Source organism: Dromiciops gliroides, chromosome 4 (assembly GCF_019393635.1).
Source record: "Dromiciops gliroides isolate mDroGli1 chromosome 4, mDroGli1.pri, whole genome shotgun sequence".
NCBI classification, from domain to species: domain Eukaryota; kingdom Metazoa; phylum Chordata; class Mammalia; order Microbiotheria; family Microbiotheriidae; genus Dromiciops; species Dromiciops gliroides.
In genome coordinates, this window is record NC_057864.1 from 167,504,573 (window position 1) to 167,522,245 (window position 17,673).

Below are 17,673 nucleotides of genomic sequence, written 5' to 3' on the forward strand. Positions count from 1 at the left end.
TGAAACAATGCTTACCTCTCCCTTCTTTCCCGCCATTATAATAGGCTTTTTGCATCTCTTCATATGATGTAATTCATACCATTCCACTTCCCCATTCCTCTTCTCCCCATAAACTCCTTATTTTTACCCCTTAATTTTCTTTATATCATCACATCAAAGACAATTTATATTTATACCTTCTATGTATACTCCTGTCTGTCCAGAGATACAGTTCTCAAGAGTTATAAGTATTATCTTCCCATGTAGGAATGTAAACAGTTTAACCATATCGAATAACCTCCCCACCCCCGGTTTACCTTCTCTTGAGTCTTGTATGTTAGGATCGAATTTTCTATTCAGTTCTGGTCTTTTCATCAGGGGAAACCTTGAAAGTCCCTTATTTAATTGATTCATTTTATTTATTTATTTATTTTAAAATTTATTTTGTGGGGCAATGAGGATTAAGTGACTTGCCCAGGGTCACACAGCTAGTAAGTGTCAAGTGTATCCACTGCTCCACCCAGCTGCCCATCCCCTATTTCATTGAATGTCCATCTTTTCCCCTGAAAGAGAATGCTCAGTTTTGCTGGGTAGTTTATCCTTGGTTGCAATCCAAGCTCCTTTGCCTTCCGGAATATCATATTACAAGACTTGTGATCCTTTAATGTTGAAGCTGCCAGGTCCTGTGCAATCCTGACTGCGGCTCCATGATATTTAAATTGCTTCTTTTTGGCTGGTTGGAGTATTTTCTCCTTCATCTGCTAATTCTGGAATTTGGCTACAATATTCCTTGGAGTTTTCCTTTTGGGGTCTCTTTCAGGAGGTGATTGTTGTATTCTTTCAATTATGATTTTATCCTCTGATTCTTTAATGTCAGGGCAGTTCTCCTTGATAATTTCCTGGAATATGGTATCTAGACTCTTTTTCTGATCATGGCTTTCAGGTAGTCCAATAATTCTCTAATCGCCTCTCCTGGATCTATTTTCCAGGTCAGTTGTCTTTACAATGAGGTATTTCACATTTTCTTGTATTTTTTCATTCTTTTGATTCTGTTTGACTGATTCTTGGTGTCTCATGGAGTCATTAGTTTCCATCTGTCCAATTCGACTTGTTAAGGCATTGTTTTCTTCCTTTTCCATTTGGCCAAATGAATTTTTTATGGAATGTGTTTCCTTTTCCATGCTGCTGATTCTTTTTTCATAATTTTCTTGTGTTGCTTTCATTTCTCTCCCCATTTTTTCTTCTACCTCTCTCAATTGATTTTTTTTTTTTAGGCAATGGGGGTTAAATGACTTGCCCACAGTCACACAGCTAGTAAGTGTCAAGTGTCTGAAGTCGGATTTGAACTCAGGTACTCCTGAATCCAGGGCCAGTGCTTTAACCACTGAGCCATCTAGCTGCCCCCCTCAATTGATTTTTAAAATCCTTTTTGAGCTCTTCCAAGAAGGCTTTTTGGTCTTGAGACCAAGTCATTTTCCCTCTTGAGGCTTCACATGTAGGTGATTTGAGAGTATTGTCCTCATCTGATTTCTGTTTTGCTTTTCCCTATCCACACAGAAGCTTTTGATGGTAAGAGACCTCTTCTGTTTCTTACTTATATTGCAGCTTATTTTTTTTTAAGTTGAGGTCTGCTCCCAGGGCACAAGGGTGACTGTTTCAAGCTTCTTGAGCTGGGGTGTAGGGGCTGTGTCACTGGCTTTCTACTCTGAGGCCTCTATGGCTTATGGATTTCTCACTAGCCTGGGCTTGCTCCCTGTGCTTTCTCCAGTTGTGCTGGGATAGCCAGGCCTGGTTGCGCCTGTCCTGTGGGTGGCCTTCTAGCTGGCAGCCTGCCCTCTCAGCTGGTGCTGGTGGATCTCACCACTAGCCTGCTGCGCCACTGGCTTGCTGAGCCAGGATCAAGGGGCCTCAGTAGCTCCACTGTGGCCAAGAGCTTCTTGCTGAGTTGCCCAGACCCCCTCAGTGCAGTGCTGTGCTGTGAGCTATGCTTCACTGTGCTTCCGTTTTGCCCGAGTGAGACCGACATTTCCTGAAGTCTTCTAAATTATCTCAAGTTGGAAGACTGTGTCTCTCTGTCTTTTTGTAAGTTCTGTACTTTTAGAATCCATTTAGAGGCTTGATTAAATGTTGTTTTTGAGGGAAACTTGGGAGAGCTCAGGCAACTTTCTGGCTTCTCTCCGCCATCTTGGCTCTGCCTCCTGGGATTCTTTTAATGCTATTGGCTTGAGACCTCATTTTGGTCTGTTTTCCTCCCTTTCCCCAACAACATTAATTATTTGTGTTTACTGCCCCAATATCAGTACAAACCTATCCTCCCCACCAAGGCACATTTTTGCCTCAATCACTATGGTCCCTGGGCAGAGTGGGCTCAAACTTAAAGTGACTGCTACAAGTATTCCTCCACCTACCAAGTTCATTTCCAGGTATGGCCTGGCTGATGGACAAATTGCTCCCTTGATCTCTCAGCTGCCAGGTCAATCCACTCCTGGGGCTGGGCTGAGGTGGCTTTATCTCGATAATTCTGTTCTTTTCCTACTAAACTCATGAGGTAGTTCCATCTCCAATCTTCCTTTATCTAAGAATAGGCAAGAATATGCACAATAGAGACAGAAGTAACATAGGTGTCATATATTCCAAGACATATTGTATCTGGATGAGGAGGAAGCCCCTCAATAGCAACCAGGGAAGAGAGAGATTTGTCAGTGTCTTTAGTATGCACACTCAGTTCTAGTTCAGTAGCCAACAAAAAGGTTTTTCACTGATGATTATTTGGCAAAATTCCCTTATTTTTCCAGAGGAACTGCATGAAAACCTAGTTTAACAAATCAAAGGTCCCTTTTGGTAAGAGAAATTGAACCTGGCTGATATGCAGATAATCAGACATTTTTGAGAACAACAGATGCACAAACCAAGTAGACTTCTCCTGAATCTTCTGGAGACATAATTGTCTGCTGTCTCTGCTCCCTGACATCCCTAAGCCAATTGGAGGGATACATGGATCTTTCTTATCTGCAAAGATTCTCAGAGGCTTCCTGCCTCAGAGCTACATTATTTGCTTTCAAGGAGTGAGCTATCAGGCTGATTTGCATCATGCAAATGGAACTGAGCATCCTGTTGCAAAATCAGGAAGCAGGGAGTTAATGAATTTGGACCTGACTGACTTACCAATAAAGACTTAAAATTTAATTGTTCAGGAACTGCTTCCCCCTTCCCACCACTGCTTAAATATTTTTCTCCTCCAAATTTCAATGGAACTTTTGACAGGTTTCCCATGCAATGCAAGTAATCAGTTGCCAAGAAGAAATAAAAATGGGTGCTTGTCTTTATAAACTGTGATTCACTCTGATTCTGTTTTTGTGGAGGACAGGTTTCTGGTTAACACCATAATGATACTGCAAAAGAACAAGAAAGTCACAGAATATTTGAATATGCTCTGAAGTGGAGAATGTGGCCTCTCCCTTCTGTTACCCCTCACTTCCAAAGGCAGAGCACCCAAGTATCCACATAGGTTGGCAGCAGGCAGAGCCTATTGTGCATGCTGCCAGGACTAGGCCCTCACTGGGACATTGCCTGCATGCTCCCCCCCACCCCCTTTATGCTGTTGGACCTTGGGTAAATCACTTCCTTTCTCACTCCAGTATCCTCATCTGTAAAATGAACGTGTTAGACTAGATGACCTCTAAAATCTTTTTTTAGCTCTAAATCTAAGAATCTATTACTTATGACTCATGTGACTCTCTGACCCTTACTCATTAGATCTATTAGCAGAGTGAATATGAAAAAAGGGATGGAAGACATGCATAGACTTTAGCTCATGGTATGTCATTCACCAAACATGACATTGTTACTGGGGCAATAAAATGCATTAGGTGTCAGCACACATGATTTGGCTTAAGCCCCAGGTCTGAAAAAAATCCCCTGAATGAACAAGAACAAAGCATTTGTAGAAGCCTTTTACCCAAGGAATTAAAATGCAGCTGGGATGGATGCCTTCAGGATGGGACAGAAGTCTTCAGTGTACTTTAAACCAAGAATTGTGAGCTCATTCTAAAGGAAGGGGGTGAATTTAGGGATGCTGGGGGGAGGGGGAAGGCAATCTGAGAGGGCAAAAGACTAGAATTGCTGGTTGGTGCTCAGTATCACTACTATAGCTACTTCTTTGGGTGGGGAAGGATGATGAGATACTAGGAAAATACTGTAGCTCAAGCCAATGTTCTGATTACCAGAACAAACCTGCTGAAATACCTGCTTCCTTGTTCTTATTCCAAGAGCTTCCTTGCCTAATACCCTCCAACCTGCTCACCCTGAAATATTTCTCCACAAGCAAGGCCTGCTATCCTTCTCCCGTTGGCAGGTTCTTCCTGGAGCTTCTATTTTGTGGAGGTTACCAGGCCAGCCTGCCTTCATTTTCCTCCTTAACCTGTTCTTGACTTTCTGGACTTCAAAGCCATGTCCTCGTGCCAAGTACTTGTCCTTCCCTTCCCCATAATCCCCCTTCAGCTTTCTTTAGTGTGTGGCTTTCTCTCATTAGAATGCAAGATCCTGGAGGGTAGGGACTTTTCTTTTTGCTCGAATTTCTCTCCCTAGCATTTAAGAACAGTGCCTGGAACATAAAAAGTGCTTAATAAATGCTAGTTTCTTTCCTTTACCTCCTTTTATCTCTTGTGATGATTCTATATCTTATTTCCCACTTCTTTAAGGGTTTGTTTACTTTTTGTATTTGTCATGCCTGATCAAAAGAAAATCTCTGATAATCATCCTGTGTCTTGAGTAACATACTATGGTTGCCCAAAGGGATAGAGGGGAGAAGAGAGACAGAGAAAGAGACAGAAAGGGACAGAGAGACTGATTTTTTCCCCAATTGTTGGGATTTTTCCCCTTTGGGGGCTCAAGTAGAAGTAAATATATTTTACTGATACATTTAAACAGATTTGCCCAAAGCAAAGATAAAATTAATACAGACTCTTAAGACACAAAAATGAGTTTGTAGTAGGGAAGGTTAGGAAAGTTAAAAAGGGAAGGAAGCCCGTCTGAGGCAAAGGCCTTGGCCTATTCCCTTGCTGGCTGTTTCAAGGAAACACCTCCCTCAGAAAGAGGGATTAGAGATCAAGAGAGAAAGAGGCCCTAAGGGGGAGGTTGGAAAGAGTGGTTCCACCCATGTAAGGGTGGGGGCACCTGGGAGGTAGTAGCTAATTCTCTTCATTGAAAACATCTTTAGTCTCTTCCTACCCTTCCTTCCCTAATTGATAAAGCCTTTATAGGGTGCCAAGCTCTGTACTAAGGGGCTGAGAATCAAATAAAAGCAAGTCTTCAAGGAGTTTACAATTTTTAATAGTGAGAGTGGGGGCTAGAGGCAGATAGGTGGCACTGGGTCTAGCCAGTTCAAATTGGACCTTTGTATGCCTCAGTTTTCTCAACTCTAAAGTGGGGATAATGACATCACTTAAACAGGGTTGTTAAGATCAAATGGGATAATATTTGTAAAGAACCTGGCACATAGTAACCTGGCACTATATGAATGCTCTTATTATTACAATCGGGAGTACTGGGAATGCTGAGTGGAATAATAAAGGAAGTTCATGACACTCCCTTTCTAGAGGTATCCTATGATTTGTTTACAGTTCTTAGAGCAATGGGTCAGTATAAGGCCCAACAAGTTCTGAGCTGGGGAATATAAATATAAGCAAAAGAAAGGTCAGTTCCTGCCCTCAAGTAGGGTACATTTTAAGGGGGAAAGACTACACACAAAAGGTAGCTGACATCCTCCTTCCTCCCCCCATGGTCCAAAGATGTTCCGGGGTTAGACGAGCCCAAAGAGCTGAGGGAAGTTCCAAGGTAAGAAGGTATGGGGTAACAGTCTACAGGCAGGTTATCCAACTCAGACCTTTGAAAAGCAAAGCTGTACACCAGAGACCTGCAGTTCCATATATAATCCTCTTTTCCCCCCTGTTCTATGATATACAAGCTTTGAAAGAACAAATTCTCATTACATTTGGTATTAAATTCAGAATAAAATAAAAAAAAATCCCCATCACTGTTCCTTCTAGTGCATTCTGAGCTTCACAGGGGCGTCGGGGGTGGGGGGGGTGTGGGATCTCATTTCCTATAGATATTAATAAGCTGCCATCTTCCCACATAGGGCGTTACCCCGCGCTGGAGATGGATTCAGTGAACAGGCTGACACATTTTACTGGCCGAGTGACCAGAATTAGATACAACCAAAGCCTTATCTACAATTCATTCATTCATTCATTTATTTATTCATCCGCCATTCAGGGGCGCACTAGCGACGGGTTACAAACGAGACCTCCTTTCCAGCAGCGACCCCCGGCCCCGTCACCACGCCCTAACTCAACTCTGAGAGGGCGCGGGGACTCACACAAGGGGCGGGGGGAGTGTGGAGGCCCGCCCGCGCTTAGCACCGCCCTACAGTGCCCCCGCGGGTCTAAATGAGGCAGAAGGGATATTTTCCTCATGGTAAGAGGGGACGGGGCATCCATGAGACTCCTGGCAGATCCGGTAGGGTCGCGTTCGGATCTGCACGGTCTCCAAGGGGCTCTGCAGCGGGTGCTGTTAGAGAGGGGTACTCCCCATTCCCTCTCTGATTAGTTCCCGCCCTCTGCGGAATTCCGGGCCCCGCCCCTCTCCGAGAGCGCGCGGACTCCTAACCAACGGCCACCCCGCTCCCAGCCCGCCGCTACGGGCTTCTGGGGGACGGCGTGCGGCACTGCGGCAGCCGCGGGCCGGTCTCGTGCTCCGCTGCGTCGCGAGGAGCACGTTTCTCTCCTCCTGCGGAGGGCTTATACGCATGCGCGTTGCTCCCCGCCTGCTGCCGCCACCACCACCTTAGCCCCTAGCTGCCCTGGTTACCGTTGGTGCCTCGGTACTCCCCTCTCATAGCCCCGCGACACTACTTAGCTGGGGTAGAGCCGTTCGTCCCTGTCACGTGGGACGGGGGTAGGGAGCCGCAGAAGGGGCTCGCGCTTGGTCACTTGCTCTCTCGTTCGCCCGCTCGGCCCCGTGCTCGGGCTCGCCGGCTGGGCTGGGCTGAACGGGACGCGCGGGGCCGGCTGACTGGAGAAGGGAGTAGCGCCCGGGTGGGGCGCGCGCGGATAAAAATGGCGAAATGGGGTTAGGCGGCGTGGAAGCAGGAGCGACGGGGCGCCGAGGTGGGACCGGGTACACCCGAGCTCCGTAATCCTCACCCCGGGCATCTTGCTGTTCTCTCTGGCAACCGGACCTGGCGACCTGGTTCTGACACCTGGTGGGGGAGAAGGACGGACTCCGCGGGGTACCGCGGGGCCTGGCGGGAGCTGGAGGCAATGGATGAACAGAGTGTGGAGGTAAGAGAAGAGGGGCGACGTCACTGCCAGCAGGAGGGGGGCGGCAAAGAGGGGAGGGGGGGCTTCTTTATCTCGAGCCCCTCACCTGGGCAGTTCCCCCTCAAGACTTTTCCGGGGGGGGGGGCGTGTATGGTTCTCCAAAGGAGCCTGGCTTGCTTTGCCTCCCAGCGCCACGCCCCCCCCCCCCACTGCCGCAGTCAGCTGGATGCGCATCTGGGTGCGCATCTGGTACTCCTTCCCCGGAGGTGCCTTTGCAAAATAATCCTTGGCCAGAAATTGAAATAGAGTGAATTGTGTCCTTGTTACCCGCACCTTGTGCATCCGGTTCATACAGGTGTCCCAATTCACTTTTAGTGAATGGTCAAGCATTTTTCTTTTTTTGCCTGGTAAAAATTTCAGAACCTACCTAGCCTTAAGTGGTGGTTAAACAGGTGCAGAAATTTGGACTCAGAGGTGCCCAATTAGCCAGAGGCAAGGAAGAATTTGAGGTTAGCCTCACTTCCCGTGTTATTTCTCACTTTGGGAGAAAAAGTAACCATAAAAGGTAATTTATTTTTATGGATATTGCCGAAAAGGTTGGAGTCATACTTTAGAATCTGGCTTAAGGTACCCTGAGCAACAAAACGCTGTTGAGGAACATATATTGAGGAAAAGCGATCTTATCTAGTCTTATTTCCTTCATGTAATTGCCATTTCCGTCATATTGTCCTCTTAGCTGTTCCCCATACACAACGTTCCAGTTATGTTATATAGCTGTTTCTTATACATATTCCATTGTGTTATATTCTACCAGCCTTCCCCCTCAGGACTTCCCAACCTTTTTGCATTGGATCCTCATATTCCTTGGCTTTCAATAAGCTTTCCAGTACCCCTTTATTCAGTATGAAAGGAAATAAATTCCAGAGTTTACTATGTATGTATAAGAAGTGAAGTAGAAATTAGTTTCTTTTAAATTAAGCTTTATTTGGTATATAACCTTTTTAGTGTAAAGTTTTTTTAATCAGATGTTTTGTAAGAAATTAAGATAAATTAGTGAGACCTTTCATACTGCTTATCAACAGTTTTATTCATGGTATAGTTTTTGAAAGCCATATCCAGCTTCTAGTTTTTTTTTCTTCCTTTGGATTTAATTGAGAATAGGACTGAGAATCCTGATTCACAAAGACAAGTTGCTATAAATGAAATGAAAGCTTTTTGAACACTTAAGAATGGCTTAGTTCTCCAAAGGTATTCTTAAAACTTTGTAACTTTATTGATTGGAAATCAATTTGGAATTTTTAGTTATTGTGGAGATGGAGGCTCATCTTTCACTGGGTTATCGATATTTTTTTCGAGCTCAAAATGAAAAGTTTCATGTGCAAACATCATTTATTTTGTTTTGGCCCATAGAAATTATTTCTCCACCTATTTTTTTCAAATTTTTCAGATGCACTTAAAATGCATCTTGCCTTTCTCACCCTGCCCCTGCCTCCTCACCATTCACTTTCCCTCAATCCCCTCAATTTTTCACTAACACTATTACTTTTGAAATATTTCAGTAGACTAACATACTTATTTACCAAATATCCTCCCACTCTCTTGACAAGGTTCTCCTCCCTTTGGGAACATTTATACCAGGCTGGGGACCCCAGCCCTGATAGAATATAAGCTTCTTGAGGTTAGGATCTTTTTTTTTTTTTTGGGTCCTTGAATCTCCAGTGTCTAGTGTACTGCCATGCATGTAGTAGGTGCTTAATGGTTGTTGAATTGTTCAACTAGTATCTTTCATAAAATATATTTAGAACTCCCAATAAGATATTAAGAGTAAAGCATTTGTTATTGATTCAGTTGCCTAATGTAGTGGAAAGTCTGTCATGGTTGTAATTATTTTCATAGAGTATTGCTGAGGTTTTCCGATGTTTCATTTGTATGGAGAAATTACGTGATGCACGTCTATGTCCACATTGCTCCAAGCTTTGTTGTTTCAGCTGCATTCGGGTAAGTTCTATTCTTCTTGCTTATGAGTAAGTATGTTGGGTCATGTACTTAAGGAGACTTTTGACAAGACTGCTGAGATGGACTTTTCATTTCTCTCTTGCAATTCTCTTAAAATATGATAATTTTATTATTGTCAGAGACATTAATGGGAAGGGCTTGGATTGAATTTTTCCTGTGCATCATTGACATTATCTAAGTAAATGCTTATCTCAGAATGTGTGAGGGTGATGTGAAAGGAAATAACATAATGGTTATACTTTGGGGCCTGTCTTAATGACTTTTTCCCCTCATCCTTAAACTTCCATTTATCCTAGACCTTTACCTATTCTTTTAATGCGAGTGCTTTGCAAAAGCCATCTCTTTTGTTATCATCCTCCTCCTCCTCTTCCTCCAATTTTTTCAGTCTGTGGCATGGTTAAAAGAGCACTATACTGGGAGTTGGGAGACTTGGGGTTTAAGTCTTGCCTCTGAAGGTAAATTATTTAAGATTTTTTGATGTCTGTCTACATTGGCTTCCTCATCTGTTAAATGAAGGGGTTAGATCAGATTATCTCTAAGATTCCTTTTTGTGATTCAGTTTATAACACTCTTTAACGAATTGAGTCTGATTTCTACTTACAGCTTTCAAACAACATTTTGGGGGGGGCGGGGCAATAAGGGTTAAAGTGACTTGCTCAGGGTCACACAGCTAGTACGTGTCAAGTGTTTGGGGGTCATATTTGAACTCAGGTCCTCCTGACTCCAGGGCTGGTACTTTATCCACTGCGCCACCTAGCTGCCACTGAAACAAAATTTACAGTGTCTTTACTAATTGTCTCACTAGAAGTTTCAAGGGTGTAGTCTTAGCTCTCTTCCATTACCTTTTCCCTAGCTGTAATTGCATAACACTTTCTCTTTCTGTCTAGCTCGATAATTTCTGTTTATCTTCACCCTTTGTATTTGTATCTCTTACTGACACTATGAAAAAGGTACCCACTATTAATAGGGTATATGCTTTTGGTTTTTGGATTTGTCATGGATGAAAGAAAAAATATTTCTTAAGTGCCTACCATGCCAAGCTTTGTTACTAAGGTTAAATACAAAAGTGATACAGTTCCTGCCCTCAAGGAACTTTTTTTTAAATAGGGAGACTGTACATTTAAGGGTATTGTGGTCAAGGAGAGTAGTTTTGATTGGAGGAGACTAATTTGGAGCATTTGATTGTCATACCCTTTTCAGGAAGAGTGACAGTATTGATTTGATTACTCTTGCTAGAGCAAGAGATGGAAAGCAGAATAGAATGGGAATGTCATACAATAACATGACTGATGGTCAGTTTTGCTGGGTAGGGGCAGCTACGTGGCACAGTGGATAAAGCACCAGCCCTGGATTCAGGAAGACCTGAGTTCAAATCCGGCCTCAGACATTTGACACTAGCTGTGTGACCCTGGGCAAGTCACTTAACCTTCATTGCCCAGCAGGGGGAAACAAAAAGAAGCCCTGATTCAGTTTTGCTGGGTAGATAGATGTAAAGCAAAATTTGTAAAAGTTTTTATTATCATTTGTTTTTACATCACCTAAATTTTTCCTAGTATCCCTCCCCATCTGTCTTCCCTTTTCTTACAGAATTATCCCATGTAACAGGATATTTTTTAAAGAAAAAAAAATAAAGAGGAAGAGGGGGAAAAAATCAGCATAACAGGTGAATGTTCCATACTTGTGGACTTCCCTGATCTCCCCTTACCCTTAATTCTAGTGCCTTCCTCCTGAGATTATTTCCATTTTTATTCTCTACAAATCTTGTTGGTACATAGTTGTTTGCATGTTGCCTCCCCTGCTAAACAATAAGCATCTAGAGATCAAGGACTGTTTTTGCCTTTGTTTAGCTCAGTGCTTGGTAATTAAGTGCTTAATAAATGCTTCTTGACATGACTTGACCTGTGCAAAGGAGTGAGGTGGGGGTGTTTTATCTCTTCTGTGGGGTCATGCTTATTCTTTGCAAAATTCTGCAACATTCACTTTCAGTTGTTCTGTGCTGGTTATTCTTTCTATTTATATTGTCATAATCATATATACATACACACACACACACACATATATGTTTTTAGCTCTGTTTACTTTGTATCAGTTCATGTAAGTCTTTTCATTCTCTTCTATATTCATCACATTCATCTTTTATTATAGCATAATATCCATCACATTGCATACCACAGTTTCCCAAGCAGTAGGTTCTCAACTTTATTGCCATTTCTTTGCTGTCACAAGTAATATTGTTATAAATATTTTGGTATATGTGGGGGAATTTCTTGCAGTATATGCATAATATTTTAGTGGTATCTTTGGGTCCAGGGTATGGGAATTTTCATCACTTTGTATAATTCCTAATTGCTTTCTAAAATAGTTCTCTTAATTCACAGCTTCATCAACAGTGCACTGGTGTGCCTGTTTTCCCACAACCACTCCAACATTGCCAGTTTCTTAGGTACGAGGTGAAATCTCAGCATTATTTTGGTTTTCATTTATCTTAGTATTAATGATTTGGATCATTCTTTCATATGGTTATTCATTTTCAATTCTTGAGAACTGTTAGTTCATATCCCTTGACCACATTCTATCCACTCACCCTTATAAAGAAGATTTTAAGAAGAGAATAAAGGGCAGCTAGATGGCGCAGTGGATAGAGCACTGGCCCTGGATTCAGGAGTACCTGAGTTCAAATCAGGCCTCAGACACTTGACACTTACTAGCTGTGTGACCCTAGGCAAGTCACTTAACCCCCATTGCCTTCCTCCCCCCCCCCCCAAAAAAAAAGAGAGAATAAAAGGTAATTCAGTAGAACCAACTAGCATATTGACCACTGGTGATATGCACAGTATTCCTTAAAGTTCTTTACCACTTCCATGAAGGGAAGGAGGTGAATTTTTTCAAGACCTTGAGGTGTTCAATCTTGGCTGTTATAATTAGTGTCCAGTTTTTTGCTGCTGAACCAATGTGGAGAAAAATCATGCAATCCCTCTAACAGGGTCCACTACAAATGTGTGTAACCTCAACTGGGCTTTCACTGCTGCTAGGCAATCTTTCTATACCTCCTCAACTCACTATCCCACTCACCACAGTGGCTCAAACATTTTTATTCCTCCTCAATTCTCTAATGTCTCCTTTTCTTCTTATCTGGGAACCTTGCCTCATGTTTTACTGAAAAAATTGAGGCCATTCACTGAGAGCTACCTCTTTATCTCTCCTCATCTCACATCACTCATATATCTTCTGCCACTGTATCTTTCTTCACCCCTGTCTCAGAGGAAGAAATGGCTTTTTTCCTCTTGTCTACTCTAGTAAATTGCCCCTCACTCTCATCACTCATCCTCACTCTCACATGTTTGTTTGTTTTTGCAGGCAATGAGGGTTAAGTGACTTGCCCAGGGTCACACAGCTAGTAAGTGTCAAGTGTCTGAGGCTGGATTTGAACTCGGGTCCTCCTGAATCCAGGGCCGGTGCTTTATCCACTGCGCCACCTAGCTGCCCCCACTCTCACTTGTTTTTAATCTTTCCCTGTCTACTACTTCTCTACTGCCTACAAACATGTATATGTCTCCTCTATCCTCAAGTAAACCCTTATTTGATCCTTTCCTCCCCAAAGTCAGTTGTTCTATATCTCTCCCTTTTGTGTTTAAACTCGTTGGGAAGGCTTTCTTCATTAGGTTGCCTGCCTCTACTTCCTTTCCTCTTACTTTCTTTCCATCTCTACAATCTGGCATTTGATGTCATCATTCAACTGAAACTGTTCTCTCCAATGTTACTAATGATATCTTAATTGCTAAATCAATGGCTTTTTTTCAGTCTTCATCCTTAGTGATTTCTCTATAACCTTTGACACTGTTGTTAAACCCTCTTCTTGCTACTCTTCTCTCTATATTTTTGGGACATTATTCTGTCCTGGTTCTCTTCTTACCTATTAGCAGTTACTTCTTCTTTTTTTTTTTTGGCGGGGCAATGAGGGTTAAGTGACTTGCCCAGGGTCACACAGCTAGTAAGTGTCAAGTGTCTGAGGTCAGATTTGAACTCAGGTCTTCCTGAATCCAGGGCCAGTGCTTTATCCATTGCACCACCTAGCTGCCCCAGCAGTTACTTCTTGTTCTCTTTTGCTGCTGCTTCATGTAGGTCAGGTCCATTAACTAGGTGTCCCATGGGGCTCTATCCTGGGCCCTCTTCTCTCTTTATACTTTTTTACTTGTTGCTCTCTTCAGCTTCCATGGATTCAATTATTATCTCTTTGTTGATGATTCTCAAGTCTACTTATCCAGCCCTATCCTCTCTATTCATCCCCAGTCTTGGATCTCCAACTGCCTTTTAGACATCTGGAACTATATCCCATAGACATGGCAAACTTAGCAGGTGGCAGCTAGGTGGTACAGTAGATAAAGCATTGGCCTTGAAGTTGGGAGTTCCTGAGTTCAACTCTGACTTCAGACACTTACTAGCAGTGTGACCCTGGGTAAGTCACTTAACCTCATTTGCTTTAAGCATCTGGGATCATTTCTAGTTGTCCTGACATACACACACACACACACACACACACACACACACACACACACACATATATCTCTTGCCACTGGATCCAGATGACTCTGGGGAAGAGAGTGAGGCTGGCTAGTGACTTTGCATAGCCCTCCCTCACTTAAGTCCAATTCATTGCAAGTTATGACATCACCCTGATGTCACGGTCCTCTTTGAGGACAAACAACAATAAGCTCAGCATGTCCAAAACTGAACTCATTATCTTTTCGAATATTCTCCACTTCCAAACCTCTCTGTTATTGTAGAGGGCAACACCATCTTTTCAGTTCCTTTAGCTTGCAATCTAAGTATCATCCCCAACTCCTTACTATCTCTCACCCCCCCATATCCTATCTGTTGACAAGGCTTGTCTATTTCATCTTTGCAACATCTTTCAAATATGCACCCTTTTCTTCTCTGATACTGCTACCACCATGATGTAGGGCTGAACTCACCTTCTCATTCCTGGACATTGGTGATAGACTGTTGGTGGGGTGGGTCTGTCTGCCACAAGTTGTTCTGCACCTCAGTCCATCTTCTGTTTAGGTACCAAAGTGATTTTCCTAAAACACAGTCTCTGACCTTGTTCTACTATGCCCCCATTCCCCCAGCTCTCTCAACAAACTTTAGTGGGTTCCTATCACTTTCATAATTAAACATAAAATCAATCCTCTGGTGTTCAAAGCCCTATATAACTTCCCACTCCCTCACCTTCCTTTTCCATTCTTCTTATGCCTTACCACATATTCATTGATTCAGTGACATTTGCCTCTTAACTGTTTCTTGAACAAGACACTTCTGTCTTTTAGCTCCAAGCACTTTCACTGGTATTTCCTCATGTCTGGAATGCTCTCCCTCCTTATCTCTGTTTCCTGGCTTCCCCTGGCTTCTTTCACATCCTAGCTAAAAATTCATCTTCTGCAAGAAGCCTTTTCCAATATCCCTTAATTCTAATGCCCTCCCTCTGTTGATTATTTCCTATTCATCTTTTATATACCTTGGTTGTACATAATTGTCCTGTATATAGCTTGTTTTTATGTATTTGTTTGTCTGTTATCTTCCCCATTAGATTGTGAGTTCCTTGAAAGCAGGGGCTGTCTTTGGCCATTCTTTGTATACCCAGTGCTTGGCACGTTGTCTGGCATATAGTAGATGCTTAATAAATGTTTATTGACTGACTGCTTTTCTATTAATTCAGTTCAATTCTAGACAAAGATCATTGTCCAGCAATAGTGTCTTTCCAACATATAGAAAAATGTAAAGGGGCAGCTAGGTGGCACAGTGGATAAAGCACCAGCCCTGGATTCAGGAGTACCTGAGTTCAAATCTGGCCTTGGACACTAGACGCTTACTAGCTGTGTGACCCTGGGCAAGTCAACCCCCATTGCCCAACAAAAAAAAGAAAAAACAAAAAACAGAAAAATGTATTGACTCAATAGACTACCTATCATTTGTGCATTGTAAGTTGTTCATCTACTGGGCTTTTTCTGTGTGATTAAGCCAACGTCTTTTTAGCCATGAATCTTGTATTCTGAAATATTCTGGAATGCTCTTGTATTCTGGGACTTGATACAATCAACATAGCGTCATCTACAAATGAGCATTTGTTGACCCTAACCCTAATCTGTTTAGACCCTGCACAGGACATCCTCCATGATATTAGTAAATAACTTTGGCAAACATATGTCCTGTCTGTTTTAGCCTCATTCGAAAGTGATAATCATATGATCTTTGAACATAGTTTTCTTTGTGGCTGTATATATCAGTGAATCTTGCATGAGCTTAAACATGCATGGGATAGTGGAGTGGATAGTCAATCAATAAACATTTATTAAGTGATTTTGTTTTGTGCTTTCACTGTGCTACAAGAAAGTAAAGGACAGTCCCTGTTCTCAAGGAGCTCACAGTCTATAATGGGGGAGGACAGCATGTAAACATTCATGTACACACAAGCTGTGTACAGGAAATAATCAATAGGGAAGACATTAGAATTAAGGGGGATTAGGAGAGACCTCTTGTAGAAGGGATTTTAGCGGAGACTTGAAGCCAGGAGGTTAAGATGACGGTGAGAATTTCAGTCATGGTGGACAGCCATGAGGTTTGGAGATGGAGTATCTTGTTTGAGGAACACCAAGGAGGCCAGTGTCACTGAATTGAAGGGTATGGGGATTGGGGAGGAGAGGAATGCATAAGGTATAAGAATACTGGAAAAATAGGTGGGTAATAGAGTACTGGACTTGGAGTTAGGAAGATCTAAGTTCAAATGCAGCCTACCTGTATGAACCTGGGTAAGTCACTTCACCTCTTTTTGCTTCAGTTTACTCAACTGTAAAATGGGGATAATAATAGCATCTATATGCCAGGGTTGTTGTGAGGATAAAATGAGAAAACATTTGTAAAGCTCTTTGTAAACCTTTAAAGTGCTATGTAAATACTCATTATTTTTACTATTATTATTCTTTCATGTATGACTTTGAAGCTCTGTTGAATTCTTTTTAGTAAATGGTAAACTCAGTAGGATCTTGTATTCTCTAGTGATATGGATAAGAGACTTGAATTCCCCTTTTCAGTGATTTTCTGAAGACCCTCAAAGTAAGCCTAATTTATTTAGTAAAGGTATTGGGGGCAGCTAGGTGGCACAGTGGATAGAGCACCGGCCCTGGAGTCAGGAGTACCTGAGTTCAAATTCGGCCTCAGACATTTAACACTTACTAGCTGTGTGACCCTGGGCAAGTCACTTAACCCCAATTGCATCACTAAAGAAAAAAAAAGGAATTATTTACTGATGTTACTGATCATCAGAATTGATCACTATGGAAACACTTAGAAATTTGTCACATTCACAGATTTCAAATATTTGCTCACTGTAGCCATTTCTGGGCTCTCGGTCTCCTTATTGTGGTAACTTTTATTTTTGTTAAATTTCCCTAAAGAGATAGTGAAAATTAAGTCTGTGCCAACTTTGACCTATTATTTTTCAAATAAGAGTTTTTCTTACAGTTAATTTAGAATCAAGTCATCAATAATCTTTGCTTTCTGTTTTAAAGTCCTATCATTAATATATAGTCACACAGTCACTTGCATATGCTTGTTAGCCTATCTTGGAACCATTTGCCTTTTCTTACTCAGAGTGGCTTCTTTTTATATTGATTCTATGCACTGCTTTTCTTCCTGTTGTAGTTTAGTTCTGGGCTAGTTTTGTTCCTTCCGTCCCAGGTAATGGAAACAATTGAGTGCTTACTGTTTTATCTGCCTTGTGGGGAATAGAGTTCAGTATTTGAAAATACTTTTTGTAGAACCTCTATGAAATTTAGATCTGATAAGAGAGAAGAACTTAAACCAGTTGACATGCATAAAACATGAAACTACATTTTAATACTTAAAAAATATTGGTGTTTTGGGGCAGCTAGGTGGCACCGGCCCTGGAGTCAGGAGTACCTGAGTTCAAATTCGGCCTCAGACACTTAACACTTACTAGCTGTGTGACCCTGGGCAAGTCACTTAACCCTAATTGCCTCACCAAAAAAAAAAAAAATTGGTGTTTTGGGAACTGAAAATCTTTTTTTTCCTCTTGCCTCCTAAGCGTTGGCTGACAGAACAGAGAGCTCAATGTCCTCATTGTCGGTAAGTTTTTTAATATAATTTTTGTGAATATGCACAAAGTAAGTAAGGGAGTGGGGTAAGAGCACATATTAAAACTATGTAGGATAATTTCTTATTCATAACATTCATCAGTCACTTCTTCACAGGAATAGTTAATCCCCTTCCCCTCTGAGCTTTGGTCCCTACATTACCAGTTGACGGTTAGACATTTCAAGCTGGATGTCCTAGAGGCATC

The 17,673-nt window shown here is 42.2% G+C and overlaps 1 protein-coding gene across 3 annotated transcripts in view; it reads left to right on the forward strand.

Annotated features, from left to right (window-relative positions):
• Positions 1 to 6,812: 6,812 nt before the first annotated feature.
• TRIM37 (tripartite motif containing 37) overlaps positions 6,813 to 17,673 on the forward strand; it is a 122,938-nt gene continuing 112,077 nt past the window's right edge. For 2 of the 3 annotated variants that reach the window (XM_044001636.1, XM_044001634.1), the window contains exons 1-3: positions 6,813 to 7,322; positions 9,198 to 9,299; positions 17,419 to 17,459. In XM_044001636.1, coding sequence (XP_043857571.1) covers positions 7,302 to 7,322; positions 9,198 to 9,299; positions 17,419 to 17,459 — 164 coding nt within the window. In that variant the 5' untranslated portion in view covers positions 6,813 to 7,301. The remainder of the gene's footprint in view (positions 7,323 to 9,197; positions 9,300 to 17,418; positions 17,460 to 17,673) is intronic. The other variant, XM_044001635.1, reaches the window with a different exon arrangement.